This window comes from Gopherus evgoodei, chromosome 3, assembly GCF_007399415.2.
Source record: "Gopherus evgoodei ecotype Sinaloan lineage chromosome 3, rGopEvg1_v1.p, whole genome shotgun sequence".
NCBI classification, from domain to species: domain Eukaryota; kingdom Metazoa; phylum Chordata; order Testudines; family Testudinidae; genus Gopherus; species Gopherus evgoodei.
The window spans coordinates 151,576,544-151,595,530 of record NC_044324.1 but is presented as its reverse complement, the minus strand read 5'-3'; the positions used below and the strand labels follow the sequence as shown (position 1 = coordinate 151,595,530).

Below are 18,987 nucleotides of genomic sequence, written 5' to 3'. Positions count from 1 at the left end.
GCTGAAGCTCTGCCCTCTGTTTATTGAAGTTTGACACCTAAATCTGCATATAATTCCTAAATGTGGCCATCTAAACACATGGATATTCAGGCTAAACTTTATTTAGGTGCCTGAATATGGATTTAGGAGCCAAATTTCAGTCCTCCAGGTTTGACATTTTGGCCATAATTTATTTCAGTTGGATAATACATTGAAGAGAAGTGTTAAAGAATTAAGAGGTGTGGCTATTCACACTTCACTGGGAATTACTCAGGTAAATGACATATTTAACCATTAGTGGTGTGTTACCATATTTTTCATCGGTATGAAATGAAAATTGTTTTGGCCCTGATCCTGCAAACAGTATGTATTTGCTTAATTTTAAGCATCTGTAGAGTCCCATTGGTTTCAGTGGAATTACTGATATGCTTAGATATAAACACATACATAAGTACACGATCAGGGTCTTAATGTGATGTTCAGTTCATGCCAGTTTGAGGGTAAATTCCTTTTTATGTGAACTTTGAGGCAAAGTCAGAATCAGCTTCTTCATTTTTTTAGTTTGGTAGTTTCAGCATTAGTGCAGTATAGCTACTCTGTAATATTTTCAGCCATTTGTAAGCAACTAAAATGGTGGCCAGGAGTTTCCAAGACATAATGATTATCATTTGATTGATTAACCTTTGGATTATGTGGAATATTTTCTATGTTGAACTATTTGTACAGTGGAAATACATTATCTAGAAAGCATGAAAAGCCTCAGACTGGTATAAAATCTCTGTATATAATTGCACACAGTGAGATACTGTATTTGCCCTTATTGTTCATGAATGATAGGTAGCATCCAGATCTGGAGCTGAGAGTGGAAAAAAGGGGTGGTACTGTCCCAAGTTTCACCTACTTTGGATGCCAAAAGGAGATGTCATTCACAAGGGATTGTGCAGATGTTCAAAATTTGATCTTGCAGGTTCTTCTAGGCTCTCCAGGTGTGATTCCCTCTATTTGGGGTAAAGGAACACGTGATCTGGGATTGCGTTAAGGCATAGGCACAGTAGACACATGCCTGTGGACACTGGCTGCCAAAGGCACGTGGTGAAGTCACACTCTAAACTTCAATTTAAAAAAAGTATTTCGTCTTTTTAGGTTATGAAGAAAGGGCTGAAACATGTCATCTCAGTGTAACTGGTGCTGTGTAGTCTGCCTGAGCCTGAGGGAGCCTGGAGCAGAGGGAGGAGTAGCAACCATGGGACAAGGTCACTTGGCTCTTTAGTTCCTACCATAGCTGCTGGTTCAGATGTAGGCTTGCGTCCCTTGTGCTCAGCTCCTTCCCTCCAGACTTTTGGTTTCACAGATCAGAAGGGTGGGGCAAGATGTGGTGGGCACCAAATTGAAATGTTACTCACCGTAGACTATGGAAATCTTCATAATATGATTGTCCTTTCTTAAATGCCATAATCAGGAGTGTAATAGTTAACAGTGTGGACACTTACGTCCTCATGATTGAGCTTCTGAGCTAAAACCCATTTGAGATGAATGGGACAGTTCACATCTCCTGGTATTGTTGTTTCAGGCTTTTTACAAACTCAGATAGCCATCTCTGCAGCAGTTATTTTTGGTTCATATGTTTAAGGATTTCTTAACATCTGTAAGCATCAGAGACTTATTTTTTTGTTTTTAAATGAAAGTGTAGATTCTAAAGAACAAGATGGCAGCCTCAGAAAGTACGGAGACTCTATGGTGTGACCTGGTCCAACTTGAGCACTGGTGACATCACTTACAAAGTCGGTTTCAAGCATATGAGTATGCCTCTAATCCCATAAATGTGAAGTCATAATACAATATCCCTCTGTGTCTGCATTTATGTAAATGATTTATACCACTTTTTATGCTTCCGCGTTATGGGAAAGATTGTTAGGAAAGGATTTCTTACTGCATTTCTCTCATTTTCTTCTGGAGGTGGTGCCGAAGCTCCATGTGCCGGTTCCTCATTTCTTGACAAGAATTCTACAGAAGCCGGTAAATTTTTTGTAGAGGTTCTTCCTCTAAAATTGGGTGATATGATTTGAAAATAGCCACAACATTTTGTTTACAATGGTCAAGGGAAGATTTTTATGAGGTGTGCATGGGATGGCAGATCAGGAGGTTGATTTGGTGTTTTGAAAAAAGAATCAAGGCACAGTTGTGTATGCATGAATAGGCTGAATAGATCAATAGGAGTGGTGCATAATTTTATACAATCATGACTGAAGCATAAATGTATTTATACTTATAGTCATGATTACATAAATGATACTGCTAGTGGAAAAAATATGAAAGGAATGGAGACACACTCCTGTGCACTGTGTGTCACATGTATTTGTATATCTCAGTCTTAGGTCTCATTTTCTTCTTTTTGTAGCTTTTTTTTGTATTGATGTGTGTGAATATATAGATATTATACACACACACACAAGGTGATGGGGCTGCCATGTTTTTCTACACAGTCTCTGCATTACGAGCATCTCCTATTGCATTGTAAATTGCTGTGGCAGATCTTAATCGTGAAAGGCAATGTGTAAGGTTGTGTAATCAGAATTAATCCAAAAACATCAACAAAGTATTTTATATCAAGTTTTTCCCTTCCGGTTACAGCCTGGAGTTTTGTGTGTTTTTCTTGTTTTATTTTCCCAACTGTCTGGAATATTGACATAATTTCTAGTTTCATAGACTGAGTCACTGGATGTTACTGAGACACACCTCACTACTTAATGTAAAATAGTGTTTTTTTCCCCCTTCAGATGGGATTAGATGACACCACTCCCTTTCTGTTGTGAAACATCTCTATAATTGATAATATTTAACAGTATTTAAGAATCTGATTATTGTTTTTACCTTTCTGTGCCGTAAGATTCATACAACACTCTGCTTTTGTAACCAACAAGCACATTTTCAAAGTATTCTAAGAACCATCACTCATTTAGACAGATGAAGTCTGCATGGGGCCTGATTCAGATCCCATTGAAGTCAATGAGAATATTTCATTTGAGCTACTGACTTCAGTGGGCTTTGGTTCAGACCCACAGTCACTTGCTGATGTAGTCAAATTTTATACAAGGACCTGTAGGTTGATATATCTTACTAAAGAGTCGTGTATTGCTCTTTATTTTTATTACTTTCTGTGATCATTTCCTGCCTCTTTGTTATTTTGTTGCTCACTAACAGTTACTATAGGACCACAGTATTTAGAGATAAGAAGTGTTCCTATGTTGTCATCTCTGCCATTCCCAGCTGAGGTCAGGATAATATCCCCCTCATAAAGGTCATATCTTGAATGATTTTTTCCCATGAATTGAGCACTCCGTTCTACTGGAGATATGTACTGGGATTGCTAAATAGGGTGCATTCTGCTGTATATTTAGTACTACCTAAGTTGCTTATATAATTTGTGGAAAACCATAACAGATTCTTGGAAAATGATAATACAGTGATGGCTGTTGAATTGCGGGTGGAACAGATCGTTTGATTTCAAACCATGATGGGTGACCTGCTCTCTGAATTGTTGAAAAGTTTAACCTGAGAAGACCAAAAAACTGGAATGTTTTACAGGTACAACTTGTTCTGGAATCTTATGACCATTTTATAGGTGGGCACATTGCTTGGGAACTTTTGTATCAGCAAGTCCTTATTAGTTTGTCCCCCTGTATGAGACTGGCTGTGTTGCAGAATGAAATGGGAGGTGGTGGGGAGAATGCTGGGAAATGTGTCTGTGTTTTTGTAAATGAAGGGATGTGCATATTGTGGTTAAAAAAATGAACAACTTCCTTTTAAGTTGTATGTAGATTAGCTTATATTTGAGGGATAAATTCTCTTTCTGACTCCAAGTTTAGATCTGTATTTAGCTTTTAAATAGGTAATAATAAGATGACTAAGTATATTAATTTAAAAATCCTTTGTTGTGGTATAATATTTTCCAATCAAATAAAGTTAAATGAAAATCACATTTTTGTAAAATTATAATTCTCATAGCACCATTCTAAGTAGTATATGTAGGTGAAAGAATGTTTTAGTCACATAGGGTGGGATCCACTAAAGTACTTCAGTGACTAAAGCCCAGATATATGCACCTAAATCCCAGTTTTGACTTCATTGCAATCCACAAAACACCTGCCATACCCTGTAGACACCTTTGTTTCTGCTCCTCGGCATGTGTGCTGCTACCTCACTCTAGACATCTGAATGCCTGTCTCCTGTCTAAGCCCCAGAGCGATTCACAAACCAGGAGAAAGAAGATAGGTGTGCAACTGCCTGCAGCCTCTTAGGGGTCTGGTCCAGTATGTATGCTCAAAGGACACCTATTGGTTCAGGTTCCACTTGTAGTGGTACCCACCTTATAACTTTTTTAGCCCACTGATTAGAGCACTCACCTGGGATGTGGGAGACCCAGGTTCAATTCCTCCTCCGTTGCCAGAGGGGGACAAAGAATTTGCACAAGGGTCCCTCGCCTCTTAGGAGGGTGCTCTAACCACTGAGCTATGAGATATTCTGATGTGGGGCTCCCTCGGCCTCTCTCCTTTTAAAGCTGTTCGTGTGGATAAATAATGACAGTGATTGGAATAGGGGGACTGGACATGGAGTCAGGCCTTAACCACTGGACTACAGAGTCATTCCTACTCTCTCTCTGGCCTAGTGACTAAGTATTTATCCACAGTGAGACAGTCATTGGACCAGAGAGTGGGACAGCCCAGTGGTTAGGGCACCCTGCTGAGAGGTGGGAGACCTGTAAAAATTCTTTCTCCCTCTTTGGCAGAAAGGAGGGAATTGAATCTGGGTCTTCAACCTCCAAGGTGAGTGTTCCAACCACTGGGCTAAAAGTTATAGGATGGGCACTGTCATCACCTTGTGAGTTAGGTGCTTAACTCATTCCCACAAGAAACACTTTACGTGCCTACTCCCTCTAACTACAGGAGGCAGGTACCTGTTTTTTGGAGATAAATGCCAGTCTGCAGCCTGGACATTGGTGCCTATCTCTGAGAGATGGGTAGGGCTTAGCATACACCCCTCTGGTTGGAAACTCCCACCCGCTATCTTAGGCAGCTCCCTGCCTAGTATGCTGGCTTTCATGGATCATGTTTTTTTAGCACCTCTCTCTCCCCATTCATTGTGCAGGGAGCCGAGGTGCTTGACTTGGCTTTGTGGATCCCAGAATGGTTTTCTAAGTGTGTAAAAGTTAGACACTGTGATGCTCAGCGCTATAACTCCTAAGCCCCTTCGTCAATGCCACGCATAGATTTTGGGTGAAAATTTTGGTCAAATTATACATATAGGTATGTCACCAAGAGCAAGAAAACATGCTTAAAGAAACAGACCATCCAATTATAAATTTGTGTCAAAGGATTAATGGAATTACACAGATATAACTGACAGCAGAATCTGTTCCAATTACTAAAAATGTCTGTGAGGCATTCTGTATTCTTTTGTGTCTTTGTGGTGTTTATACAGTGTATTAAAGATATTTTCCTCTTACTAGCACAACTTTCAGGTTAACAGCAGTCAGTTAAAACATTCTTGGGAGAATGAAAACATCTGCATAGAATTTAAGAGTTGAATTTGAAAACAGTTGGAATTCACTTGTGTGTGTGGCTGGTTTTGTGGGGTTTTTTTCAATGCATTATTCATGGATTTTACCACAGTCTGAATGATTCCCTCCTTTCCAGAAAAGAGTATAGAGGTGTTCAGAACTAAAGATGAAGCGTTGGCAGTTAGAGGTCTAATTGGGACAGCATGCTGTTCAAAAACCGTTCCCAACACGGCTACTTAGAACATAGTTACATTATCGTTCTGGTTACACAGTATAGATATGCTGGAATTATATAGTCTCCATTGATTAAGGTGTGAAGGCTTAGTTTTTCCTCCAACATCTGTACTGCTTAGAGATCTGTGTAGAATAGTTGGCCAATATTTTTGCTATAGTGTTACATTGTAGTTTTGTTCTATGTGTTGTAGAGTAAATTGAAAAGTGAATTGTTTGGTGATAATGTTTCAAAGTCAAGGTGAGATAGAGAGCTAAATCTTGGCCTCAGAGTGTAAATTGATTGGCTTCAGTGGGACCAGGATTTGGCCTCTGATACAGGAAAGACACTGAAACTGCTAACTTTAGATTTTAGTTTGAGGTGAGAATATGTGGATATTATTCTATGTCTCTGAATACATTAAACAACAGTATTTTGAACTTCGTATATTTTAAGCTGAACAGAGGTGCCTTTTAGGAATTTAATAAATTTAAAAGATGGCATACAGGTCCCAGATCATTAACAAAATTTAGGTTGAGGCTCCAAATTAAAAACGCATCTATTTATAAATGTTGACTGTGTTTTTCCTTCAAAAGTGGCTTGTAAGACTAATACCAAAAGCAGGACAGGGAGCTGCTGCCTTTATGTTGTGGTAGTTGCCTTCCATAGTAGCAGTGAAAACTCTGAAACCTTGGAACCTGAATGCAAGACTTTGCAGATAAATGGAGGAGAACCCATTTGAAACAGACTTATTTAAAAATACATCTTAAAACCAATTTATGCCTAGACTTGTTTATCTAATCTGCTAAAGATTGGGAAAGTCGTTTTTTTTGTCTCTTTAAAAAGAGAAAAGAAATGCATTTCAAATCATCTTTAACCACTTGAGAGAGGTGCAAAAATCCTTTGCTTTAAACCATCACACTGTCATGTAAACAATGAGCAACTTCTGAAGTTTTTAAAGAGATTCCAGGCACTCTAGTGACATTCACTTAGTTGTTTGATTGTAAAATCATCTTATTAAGCATAGTGCAGCTACAGCAAAAAGGAACTAGGTCACCCAAGGTTTAATATTGTCTGGCACAGGACATGTTAAGGGACTTGATGCATTTAATGTGGTATGCAAGTACAATATACATGTTGTTCTGAAGCACTTATTGGGTGGATGAAATTGGATTAGAATAGGCTTAAAAAATTAAATGGATCTGAAATCGGCATCCTCTAGTAAGGAGTGTGCATATTAGTAGTAAAGGGTGGGATGGAAATGGAGATTGATTTTAAGAAAACTCTTAAATTCATTTGAAGGGACTAAGGTTATTATCATGGTCAACTTTCTAATATGTGATAGACCAAACATGTGCAAGCATCATGAACACTTAGAAATGGATTATCTTCTTGACTGAAGGCAAGCAGTGTTGTGAAATTCTCACACAAATTTGCTATTCAGCATTTAGTCAAATTTAGAGCTGGGAGTGTATTTACAATTTTGCTTCTCCAAGTTTTGCTTAAAGATATAGTGAAAACTTTGCACCTTTTTTTCTATGTGAAAATCCTACTCTTGCACTTTTCACCCCAAGGTGATGATCCTCCTGAAGCTTACACATTTGTGTTGCCCTGACCTATATTCTGTTGAAATTCCTGATGGACCTCTGATGTCTTCTGTCGTCCATTGATCAGGCCAATTTCATGGCAGTGTGTAGTCCACATGCACTAACAAACCAGTGAACTGGAGCAGTTTAACCGTGACAGTTCATCTTTGCACTTAAAAAAATACTGTGAAAATGGTGGGAAAAAATCCAGAAATGTTGTGTTCACGAGGCTGACCTAAACATGAATTGACCTTTTTGACATTTAAAATGTATGTGTTCATATTACTTTTTAGAAACAGTTCATGACAAACACTAGCCTTGTCCTGCAAAGACTTGCACACAAGCCTACCTTTACATACTTTGAGTAGTCCTATTGACTTGATTGCAACTACTCAAGAGTATAAGGTAAGCACAGGTGTAAACCTTTGTAAGATGAGTGATCTAATGTTGGTCTTTCAGTGAATGAGAATCTCATCAGGGTGGATTAATTTAAATCAAAATGATTGAAATCAGCAAGCAGGAAAGCTTGATTTTAATCACTGATTTTAATCTTGTTTTGCATTTGTGCGTTTTAGTTATGTTCCTATAGAAAAAGATTGATTCTCATTGGTTGGGAATCATTAAAACATGTTCATTTGCAACTAAATCTAGTCTTTACACTAAGTCTGGAATGTCTTTTTTTGGTAATTAGGAGGATACACTATATCTGTACACATTTATTTAAGCAGTTATATAGCTTAATTTATATTTATTCAGATTCTTAATGTTTGAATGTACTTTAGAAAATGCTGAATAATGCAGTTCTTATTTACTAGATGATTAATGTTTTACTTGTGATTTGTGTCAAGCTCTATTTGGATGGTAATTAAAATGCTGAAGACACAATTTTTATCAGTTACATAAAACTACCTTTTAGTTCTAGATGGATAATTTATAAAAAGTTAACAAAATATGCTTTGCATTTAAAACTAAAGGATTTATTAAACAAAGGAAGTATTATCTGTAGTTAGTGAACTGTACTGATTGTTTTTGTTTGCCATGTCTTTTAAGAATTTAGAACTAGTAGATCTTGTTCTCATACCTAGTTTTTATTCATAGATTAGAAAAGGAAAACAAACTTTCCTGCCTTTTTAGTTCCCTGTCAGTTTCTAAACTTTGAATGAATTAGTGTTGGACTGAATGCGGTAAATAAACTAAAATGAAGAAAATATTCTCTTTAGATCTGCAAAAGAGGATACTACTGTCAAAAGCTGGTTTGGCACATCAGCAAATTCTAGTGCTTAATAGTAACTTCCATCAGTTCAGTGGTTTGACTTTCTTTAAAACTTGGCAACAAATGTGCTGCTTAATTTTTTATATAATTCATTTAAATGATTTTAATATATAATAGTAAGGTTAGGCCTTAACATGCAGTTTTATTTTTAAGTTATAACAACCTATTTAAATTTAAAAAGTCAACCTTAAATTAAAAAATATATCATTAATTTTTATCTGCCCTAAACACCCCATTCAGAGTTTCTAGTTAATTATCTTTCTAAAGTGCAATTTATCTAAGAAAAGTCATTTTGGTTTTGTGCTCCTGATCTTACCTAGTTTCTAAACTATCATCTCTGACACACACAAGTCTAATGACATGCCTGTCATACTAGCTGTCAGGAACTCAACAGTCATTCAATCCATGATCCTCCTTTTGGTCTAACCACTGAGCTACATGAGATCTTTATAGAATCAGAGAAATGTAGGACTGGAAGAGACCTCAATAGGTTATCCAGTCCAGTCCCTGCACTCAAGGCTGGACTCAAGGCAGGCATGTCTACTTCCTGACAATAATTTGGTTAAATTCAGGTATATTAACATGACTCTTCTTGTTTATTTGTTCCCGTCAGCTTGTACCTCCTTTTAAACCTCAAGTGACATCTGAGACAGACACCAGATATTTTGATGAAGAATTTACAGCTCAGACAATTACAATAACTCCACCTGAAAAATGTAAGTAAGCATGAAAAGCGCTGTATAACTACAGTTGAGAAGTTAGATTATCAATGTGTACATATTCTACAAAGACTGATATGAAATAGGTTACTTGTTCTAATAGGGAAAGTGTTCTCACCCCTTTTAGTGGAACTTAATGTGGAACCATTTAAGAGTAGTTCTGTATGGCACAAGACTCCTTACAGTAAGCATAGTAAGGTTACATATTTTAGCCCATGAGATTTCTGAACAACCTCACAATTCCATAAATTATTTAATGAGGCAAATGCCTATTTCTAAGCATCTTGTTTGCTTGCTAATAAAGGCCCCAAATCATCAGAGTACTTAAGCACATGCTAGATTTCAAGCATATATATGTATACTCTCATTAACTCCAATGAAACAATTCACATGTTTAAAGATGGTAGGCACATACTTAAATACCTTTCTGTAACAAGGCCAGAAAAGAGCACATGTTGCCACAGAGAACAGATATCTCCTCTCTAGACAGCCTTATTTATTTGTTTTAGATTAAATTCACTCCAATGCAGAGGCATCATGCCAGGCTCCATGCACAAGAACCCTTAATGCCATTATTAATTTAAGTGGTTCATTGCACCTTGTGCAGACCCTCTGCACTTGGGTGAGTTTCACTCTTCATACACATTGCATTTATCCTGTTTATCTACACATCTATAAATCAATATCTGATCATTCTAACTTGTATTTAATAAATAATAATAATAACTTTTATTATTAATTAATTATTATTATTATTATCACATGGGAAACAATATTCCAAACTTCAGTGGTCAATATTCTAGATAGATTTCCTCTCTAAAAAGGTATTGGTTTTTATTACCTTTTGCATAACAAAAAAGTATGTATATAATTATAGCATATGAAGGCAGCACACACTATACTTAAGGCTGAGTTCCTTTAGTTTGCCCCCCTTTTTTGGTGGCTTATAACTTTCTCAAATGCATTGCTTTTTACTCAGATTTTCTGGGCGTGGTGTGCCAGTCTAGAAGTGGAGGTTTTTAGAAGCTGGTTTTGAGTTCTGCATATTTTTTAAAAATAAAATAACCCCCCATCTTGTCCATGTATTTGAATGAGAATTTTTGTATATGCATAACTTTAAAAAACTGATCATATTTTGTTTAAATTTAGTTCAGTTTAGAGAAAATGGATTTGAGTATTTTGAAGCTATGAACTTTACACTTCAGGAGAAATGGACTATTTTTCCTGAAGTAAGTGTAAAGCAGGTGTGGTAAAGAAAGTTTGGGCATTATGAAGTGCTTCAGCTTTGAATTTAATTCTGGGCTGATCATCAGTTTCATGAATGTTTTAAGTTAAATGGCCTAGAGTGTGAGACAGTTCCAAGTTTAAGATTATCCCAGTTTTAAGACTGTACATAGTTTGAGAGAGCCCTGCATTTTAAACTGCTTTAGCTTTCACTCAGATGAAATAAATTGAATTTTTAAAATTTTTTTTAAAAATTGAAATTCAGCTGCACAAAGCACAGGTCAGGAGTGTGGTTAGATGACTAAAAGCTTACTGGTACTTTGCCAGTTCTCCTGCACGATGTTAGAGGAGCCTGGAGACTGCTAACATTTTTGCTGAATTGCGGTAGCCCTACTGGCCCAAAAAGCAGCTCAGGTTCAGCATGTAACTCAGGTGTCTGACCCAACTACCCTTTTGTATGGTCTCACTTCCTTTTCTCTGCTATATTGTCAACAGAGCTGGAGGGTATGATATAAGCATTCCTACATTAGTTCTGGGCCATGAGAAGAACAAGAAACAATGGTCTCAACTTTCAGTGGGGAAGGTCTAGGTTGGATATTAGGAAACACTATTTCACTAGGAGCACGGTGAAGCACTGGAATGGGTTATCTATGGAGGCGGTGGAATCCCCTTCCTCAGAGGTTTTTAAGGCCCAGCTTGACAAAGCCCTGGCTGGGATGATTTAGTTAGTCCTGCTTTGAGCAGGGAGTTGGACTAGATGACCTCCTGAGGTCTCTTCCAATCCTAATTTTTTACGATTCTAAGATGGTCCTTATTTGGAGTTTTGAAAGTGTTTATATACCAATGCTAGAAGTCTAAATAATAAGATGGGTGAACTAGAGTGCCTTGTTTTAAATGAGGATATTGATATAATAGGCATCACAGAATCTTGGTGGAATGAGGATAATCACTAGGATAGGGGGAGAGGGATAGCTCAGTGGTTTGAGCAGTGGCCTGCTAAACCCAGGGTTGTGAGTTCAATCCTTGAGGGGGCCATTTAGGGAACTGGGGTAAAAATCTGTCTGAGGATTGGACTAGATTATCTCCTGAGGTCCCTTCCAACCCTGATAGTCTATGATTTTATGACACAGTAATACCAGGGTACAAAATATATTGGAAGGACAGGATAGACCATGCTGATGGGGGAATAGCACTATATATGAAGGAAAGTGTTAGAAGTAAAAATCTTAAATGAACCAAAAGGTACTACAGAATATCTATGGATAGTAATTCCATGCTCTAATCATAATATAGCAGTAAGGATATACTATCAACCACCTGACCAGGATGGTGATAGTGACTGTGAAATGCCCAGGGAAATTAGCAAGGCTATTAAAATAAAAAACTCAGTAGTAATGGGGGATTTCAACTGTCCCCCATATTGACTAGGTACATGTCACCTCAGGATAGGATGCAGAGATAGTTTCTTGACACCTTAAATAACTGCTTCTTGGAGCAGCTAGTCCTGAAACCCACAAAGGGAGAGGCAATTCTTCATTTAGTCCAAGTGGAGCAAAGGATCTAGTCCAAGAGGTGAATATAGCTGGACTGCTTGGTAATAGTGACCATAACATAATTAAATTCAACATCGCTGTAGCAGGGAAAACACCTCAGCAGTGCAATACTGTAGCATTTAATTTCAGAAAGGGGAACTACACAAAAATGAAGAGGTTAGTTAAACAGAAATTAAAAGGTACAGCACCAAAAGTGAAATCCCTGCAAGCTGCATGGAAACTTTTTAAACAAACCATAATAGAGGCTCAATTTAAATGTATAATCTAAATTAAAAAAACATAGTACGAGCACCAAAAAAGTACCACAGTGGCTAAACAATAAAGTAAAAGAAGCAGTGAAAGGCAAAAAGGCATCCTTTTAAAAGTGGAAGTTAAAGCCGACTGAGGAAAATAGCAGGGAGTGTAAACTCTGACAAATGAAATTTTAAAAATATAATTAGGACGGCAAAAAACGAATATGAAGAACAGCTAGCCAAAGACTTGAAAAGTAATAGCAAAATGTTTTAAGTACATCAGAAGCAGGAAGGCTGCTAAACAAGCAGTGGGGCCACGGGACGATCGAGATGCCAAAGGAGCACTTAAGGATGATAAGGCCACAGCGGAGAAACTAAATGAATTCTTTGCGTTGATCATCACGGCTGAGGATCTGAGAGAGATTCCCAAACCTGAGCCATTCTTTTTATGTGACACATCTGAGGAACTGTCCCAGATTGAGGTGTCGGGAGAGGAAGTTTTGGAACAAATTGATAAATTAAATAGTAGTAAGTCACCAGGACCAAATGGTAGTCACCCAAGAGTTCTGCAATTTCACAACTGAGTTCCTTCAGAACTACTAACTGTAGTCTGTAACCTATCATTTAAATCAGCTTCTGTACCAAATAACTGGAGGATAGCTAATGTGATAATTTTTAAAAAGGGTTCCAGAGGTAATCCCGGCAATTACAGGCTGGTAAGCCTGACTTCAGTACTGGGCAAACTGGTTGAAACTATAGTAAAGAACAAAATTGTCAGACACATAGATGAACATAATTTGTTGGGGAAGAGTCAACATGGTTTTTGTAAGGGGAAATCATGCCTCACAATTAACTAGAATTCTTTGAGGGCAACAAGCATGTGGACAAGGGGGATCCAGTGGATATAGTGTACTTAGATTTTCAGAAAGCCTTTGACAGGGTCCCTCACCAAAGGCTCTTAAGCAAGTTTCCCTAGGATAACAGGGAAGGTCATGTCATGGATTGGTAACTGGTTAAAAGATAGGAAACAAAGGGTAGGAATAAATGGTCAGTTTTCGGAATGGAGAAAGGTAAATCGTGGTGTCTTCCAGGGGTCTGTACTGGGCCCAGTCCTATTCAATATATTCTGGAAAAAGGGATAAACAGTAAGGTGGCAAAATTTGTAGATGATACAAAATTGCTCAAGATAATTAAATCTCAGGCAGACTGCAAAGAGCTAGAAATGGATCTCTCAAAACTGGGTGACTGGGCAACAAAATGGTAGATGAAATTCAATGTTGATAAATGCAAAGTAATGCACATTGTAAAACATAATCCCAACTATACGTATAAAATGATAGGGTCTAAATTAGCTGTTCCCACTCAAGAAATATCTTGGAGTCATTGTGGATAGTTCTCTGAAAACATACACTCAATATGCAGTAGCAGTCAAAAAAGTTGGACTTTTCAGCTTGGAAAAGAGATGATTAAGGGCGGATATGATAGAGGTCTATAAAACCACAACTGGTGTGGATAAAGTAAATAAGGAAGCATTATTTACTCTTAGTTCTTGTGTTATGAGGGGTCACCAAATGAAATGAATAGGTAGCAGGTTTAAAACAAACAAAAGGAAGTATTTCTTCCACACAGTTCAGTCAACCTGTGGAATTCCTTGCCGGAGGATGTTGTGAAGGCCAAGACACTAACAGGGTTCAAAAAAGAACTAGATAAGTTCATGAAGGATAGGTCCATCAATGGTTATTAGCCAAGATGGACAAGGATGATGTCCCTAGCCTCTGTTTGCCAGAAGTTGGGAATGGGCGACAGGGGATGGATCACTTTATGATTACCTGTTCATTCCCTCTGGGGCATCTGGCATTGGCCACTGTTGGAAGAGAGAATACTGGTCTAGATGGACCTTTATTGTGGACGTCCTTACAAGTGATCCTCCCCTGGCTGGTTACATCTACTTTAGAGAGAGATTACATCTTGGTGTGGCATGAAGTGACTGCCCTGAACTAAAGAATCTTAGCCTGTACTTTGTCCCGATTAACGTCGATGTTACGCTGCTGATCAATTAGGGAACATGCTCATTTAAAGCTGTGCAATGCTCCCTTATAATGTTGTTTGGCAGCCGCCTGCTTTGTCCCCTGCTTGCAGAAAGAGCAGCCCTTGAAGCTAGCTGGTGAGGGCTTGGAACCAGGGTTAGCCAGAAGCCCCCCATTAGCTCCCCTAAAGTCCTTGTGTGGCAGCTGCTCACCAGGCTATCAATTACCAGCAGTTCAGTTGTTCCTCCCCCCACTGCCGTGTGCAGCCTCCTGCTTGCTGTGCAGAGGGCAGGGGGGAAAGAGGGTGCTAATGTCAGGGTCTCTCCCATTCCCTCCGCTCCAGTACCTTATCTCCACAAAGCGGGGGCAAGGGAGGAGATAGCACGCACAACAGGCTCAGGATGGACCTTGCTGGAAGCAGCTGCTGTCTCAACTTGCTGATCTACTTAAAAAGGCAATGTACTTAGAGTGGAGTCAGTGTACTTAAAGGGGCAATGTGCGTGTCTCTCTCTCTCTCTCTCACACACATTGTGTGTCACTGTCTCTCTGCCATGCTAGCTCCCCTCCCTCCATTGCTGCTGCCTTGTACAGTGTGAGGCTACATTAACAATGTGTTAACCCTTGAGGGCTCAGCTGAGTTCCAGTTCATCATTTAGCAGTAACGCATTCCCTGGGAAGTATCCTACCCTCTTACTTCACCACCTCAACCAAGCTTCACAATCATCATTGCTGTGTACAGTATTGTTTGTTTAAAATGTGTACTGTTTGCGTGCATGCATATACACACACACACTCTCTACAGTATTTTATCTGGCAAAAAAAAAATTCCCTGGAACCTAACTTCCCCCACCTTCATTTATATTAATTCTTATGGGGAAATTGGGTTTGCTTAAAGTAGAATTTTTCAGGAACATAACAACAACAGTAAGCGAGGAGTTACTGTACAACTGTTAGTTGAAGAACCATTTTTCTTCACACTTGGCCTATTTTGTAGATCTCATTGAAATTTAAAAATCATATTGATTATTTTAAATACATCCTGTAACTTATGTTAAGTATGGTGATATAAAAAAATATATACTGTGCTCGTTTAAACTTAAATATAAAAGGAGAGTATATTTGAAAGCATAAGCACAATGGGGCAGAATTAAGTATTCATTATTACCTCCACATTTATTCACTTCTGAGTACTTGATTACTCAAAGTTGCATTAATTCTAGTTTCTTTGCCTGAAATATATGAAGACATAAGTATGTCATTGAGGAGAACAATTTAAATTGGAGTCTCTAAAGATAGGGTTTTTTTTATATATATAATTTAAGAATTTAGTGTGCGTTCCAGGAAATGTTGTAAAGCTAAATGTAACTATTTTCCAATTTTAAAAAAAAAATACTATGTGAAACTTACATGAAGTGGTCACTCTTTTTTAAACATTTTTTCCATTTTGAGATTATTACATGCTCTCACAGCAGTCTCCTTTTTAACTATATCAAATCTTTCAAAATAGAAGAAACTTTAAATTTGATCACTGTAAAAATATAGTTCCCTGATCAATTTGAGAAATAGTTTGCTCCCTAAGCCAATAGAGCAGTTTTCTCCTTAAGACAGCAGAGAGTTTTCTTCCCCATCTTTCCATCGCCCATATTGACTGGTCTGTAACTGGCACATGTTACCTGTTGTAGACAGTTGCAAAGGTGCTTGGAATTATCAGGTGCTATTCTGAAGTAATACATACATATATAAAAGAAATAAACTATAAATATATACCTACATAAGAAAAGTCCCCCTCAAAACCACTGCCATTTCTACTGTGTGTGCACAAGCCTATGTCAACTGCATAATTTTTATCTGGTTTTACTTAAATTAGACCCATTTTATGTCACTGAAATGATGTTATTTAACAACACTTAGAAAATAAAATAATTTTGTGGTGAATAAATTAAAACATGAAGCTTTTCCCCTCCCACAGATGATGAGGATGGTATGGACTGCATGGACAATGAGAGGCGACCACATTTCCCCCAGTTTTCCTACTCTGCAAGTGGACGAGAATAACTTTTTTTTTTGGTTCTGCTTCACTGTCATCTTAGTTTTATAACTGAAAACGATTCCTGAACATCACCACCAGTACTAGCCATGAAGATTGCAGGGGCACTTTCAGAGGTCATTCAAAATTGAAAAGTTCCCTCCCTCTCCAACAGGCCTTTTTGTTTTTTGCATGAAATTTTGTATCAGTCTGAGGTCTCCTCCTGTTGCTGCTCCCACTGTCTCAGTATAAGAGCAACCTCAAGAAGTAATTTTGAAATCTTTTGAAGTGAGACGACTTAAATCCTCCATTGTATACAGTGGGGGCTAAAAGAAACATGTTGGTTCCCAATGCATTTTCTCATTTCTGCTAGAAGACAAATCAGAATTGTAATTAGTCTAAAAAGACGAGTTTATAATGTTTTCTTGCATCTGTTTGTGCTGGTCAGAACAAAGTAAGATAGAGGGTGGTGATGTACATATGCAAGGTTTTTGTTAGGCATATCATTACTTGAAGCAGGTCTATGTCATTAACATCTGGCTGGAATGTGTTTGGGAAACATTTGAGAGAAGAACTTGTAACTGTTCATATATATAAATATATATATATATATATTATTTTTTAATTACTGTTGGATGCTACAGAAGAAGCAGAAGGCCTGGGCTCACCCAGCCTGCCACTTAGACTTCCAGATTCATGTGCAATCATGGAGAATTGAACATTCTACATGCAAGAAACGAAGGCATAAAAGCAGCATTTGAAGTTGTTTAAAGGTCTTATAATTTGCACCAGATAACATCTTTCTCATGCTTTTCTCTGTCTTTCTTGATATACATCACCTCGGATGGCTGAAGAATGTAGACAGGCATAATGGTATTGCTTTGCACCAAAATTTGTGCACCAAGGTAAACAGGTGTTTGCCATATTTGTTTTTATTTTGAGTTTGTGAATTAGCTTTTCTCCAGGTGTTTAACTCTGAATATATATATATTTTTTGTTATACCGCGGTAGTATTTATTTTTAGTGATAAGGACTGTATGTGTCATGTTTGCAAATGCTGCTACATCTTAGAACAGGCTTATAGCAGTTTATTTTGTAATATAGGGAAGGACTGTACAAGCTGAAGAGAATAACGCACTTTTTCTCCCATGTGGAAATTTTAACAAGGCTCTGAAATTGTACATATTACTTAGAATTGGGCTTTTGTGGATGAAATACTGTCATAATTCTTTGGTGCTGTAGATGAGGACATTCCAACTCCATGTGCCAAGAGGTCAAAAATGCTATGTCTGTGCTCCACTAAAGTAATATAAAAGCCTGGCAGCACAGCAGAAATTTTTGGTTTTATATGGAGAAAATACAAACAATTGAGACCACAATGTTTGCAAGAAAAGCACTTTATTATAATTCTGCAAACAGTAGATTGATGGGAACATTTGCCCTGAACCAAGTAGGTAATGAAACCCAGCATGTGAAGTATGACTATGATAACTGACTGACTGAATTTAAACCATCATGGTAAACACCACACTGAAAGGAAAATGTTGTCTTTTCATTTCTGAAGATCTGTATTTAGCAGGATGTGTGCACAAACCTTAGCTTTGGTCTTCATTAAAGATCATTTTAATAATAAACCTTTTGGTGCTAGGAGTTGGAATATTCCAAAGTTGCCAGGAAGTGCAGTAAGGGTGAGTATGTGCCCTTGCTAATGACATCAGAAAACCCTGGGATTATTATTGAAGTACCTTGTTAGCTCCCATGTAGAATGTGATATCACAGAGTATTATTGATAGCATTGTATCACTTGGTAAATGACTTTTGAAAGAAGAAATGTTCATATGCAGATGCCTTATCCTCTTGCTGTTTAAAGTTTAGATATCTTAGCATGAAGATCACTGCTGGCAGTGGATGTGCTGAGGTGGTCAAGGGGTAGATGGGCATTTTAGCAAGGCAGCTAAGACAGACTCATTCAGATAATTTTTCATGTTTCTACCTAAGCAAAGTTTCATCTTTAATAATCAACAGATAAGAGGTGTATCTTTTTGTGTATGCACTAACCCAGGGGTAGGCAACCTATGGCACATGTGCCAAAGGCGGCACACGAGCTGATTTTCAGTGGCACTCACACTGCCCGGGTCCTGGCCACTGGTCTGGGGAGCTCAGCATTTCAATTTAATTTTAAATGAAGCTTCTTAAACATTTTAAAAACCTTATTTACTTTACATACAACAATAGTTGAGTTATATATTATAGACTTATAGACAGAGCCCTTCTAATGTATTACCGGCACGCAAAACCTTAAATCAGAGTGAATAAATGAAGACTTGGCATAGCACTGCTGAAAGGTTGCCGACCCCTGCACTAACCACATATGATCTCATCCTATCACCTTGTAACACTACTCATCTTTAGAGAATGGCACTTCAGAGGGAAAGGTGCACAATAAATACATCACATTCTGCACCTTTTTCTAAAAATTTTGACACTGAAATAGTGATGGTTTAAATGAACTAATTAGAGCATTGAATAGTTCTCTAGAAATGCCTCATAGATGCAGACAAACTGAGTTGATTAAATATCTCCAATATATGCCTCCATT

The 18,987-nt window shown here is 37.8% G+C and overlaps 1 protein-coding gene across 10 annotated transcripts in view; it reads left to right on the top strand.

The window, feature by feature from the left end:
• The window catches only part of AKT3 (AKT serine/threonine kinase 3), a 283,027-nt gene extending 264,510 nt beyond the window's left edge, over nucleotides 1–18,517 (top strand). For all 10 annotated transcript variants that reach the window (XM_030557011.1, XM_030557009.1, XM_030557016.1 and 7 more), the window contains 2 exons: nucleotides 9,220–9,322; nucleotides 16,332–18,517. In XM_030557011.1, the coding sequence (XP_030412871.1) occupies nucleotides 9,220–9,322; nucleotides 16,332–16,417 (189 nt within the window). In that variant the 3' untranslated portion in view covers nucleotides 16,418–18,517. The remainder of the gene's footprint in view (nucleotides 1–9,219; nucleotides 9,323–16,331) is intronic.
• Nucleotides 18,518–18,987: the final 470 nt, after the last annotated feature.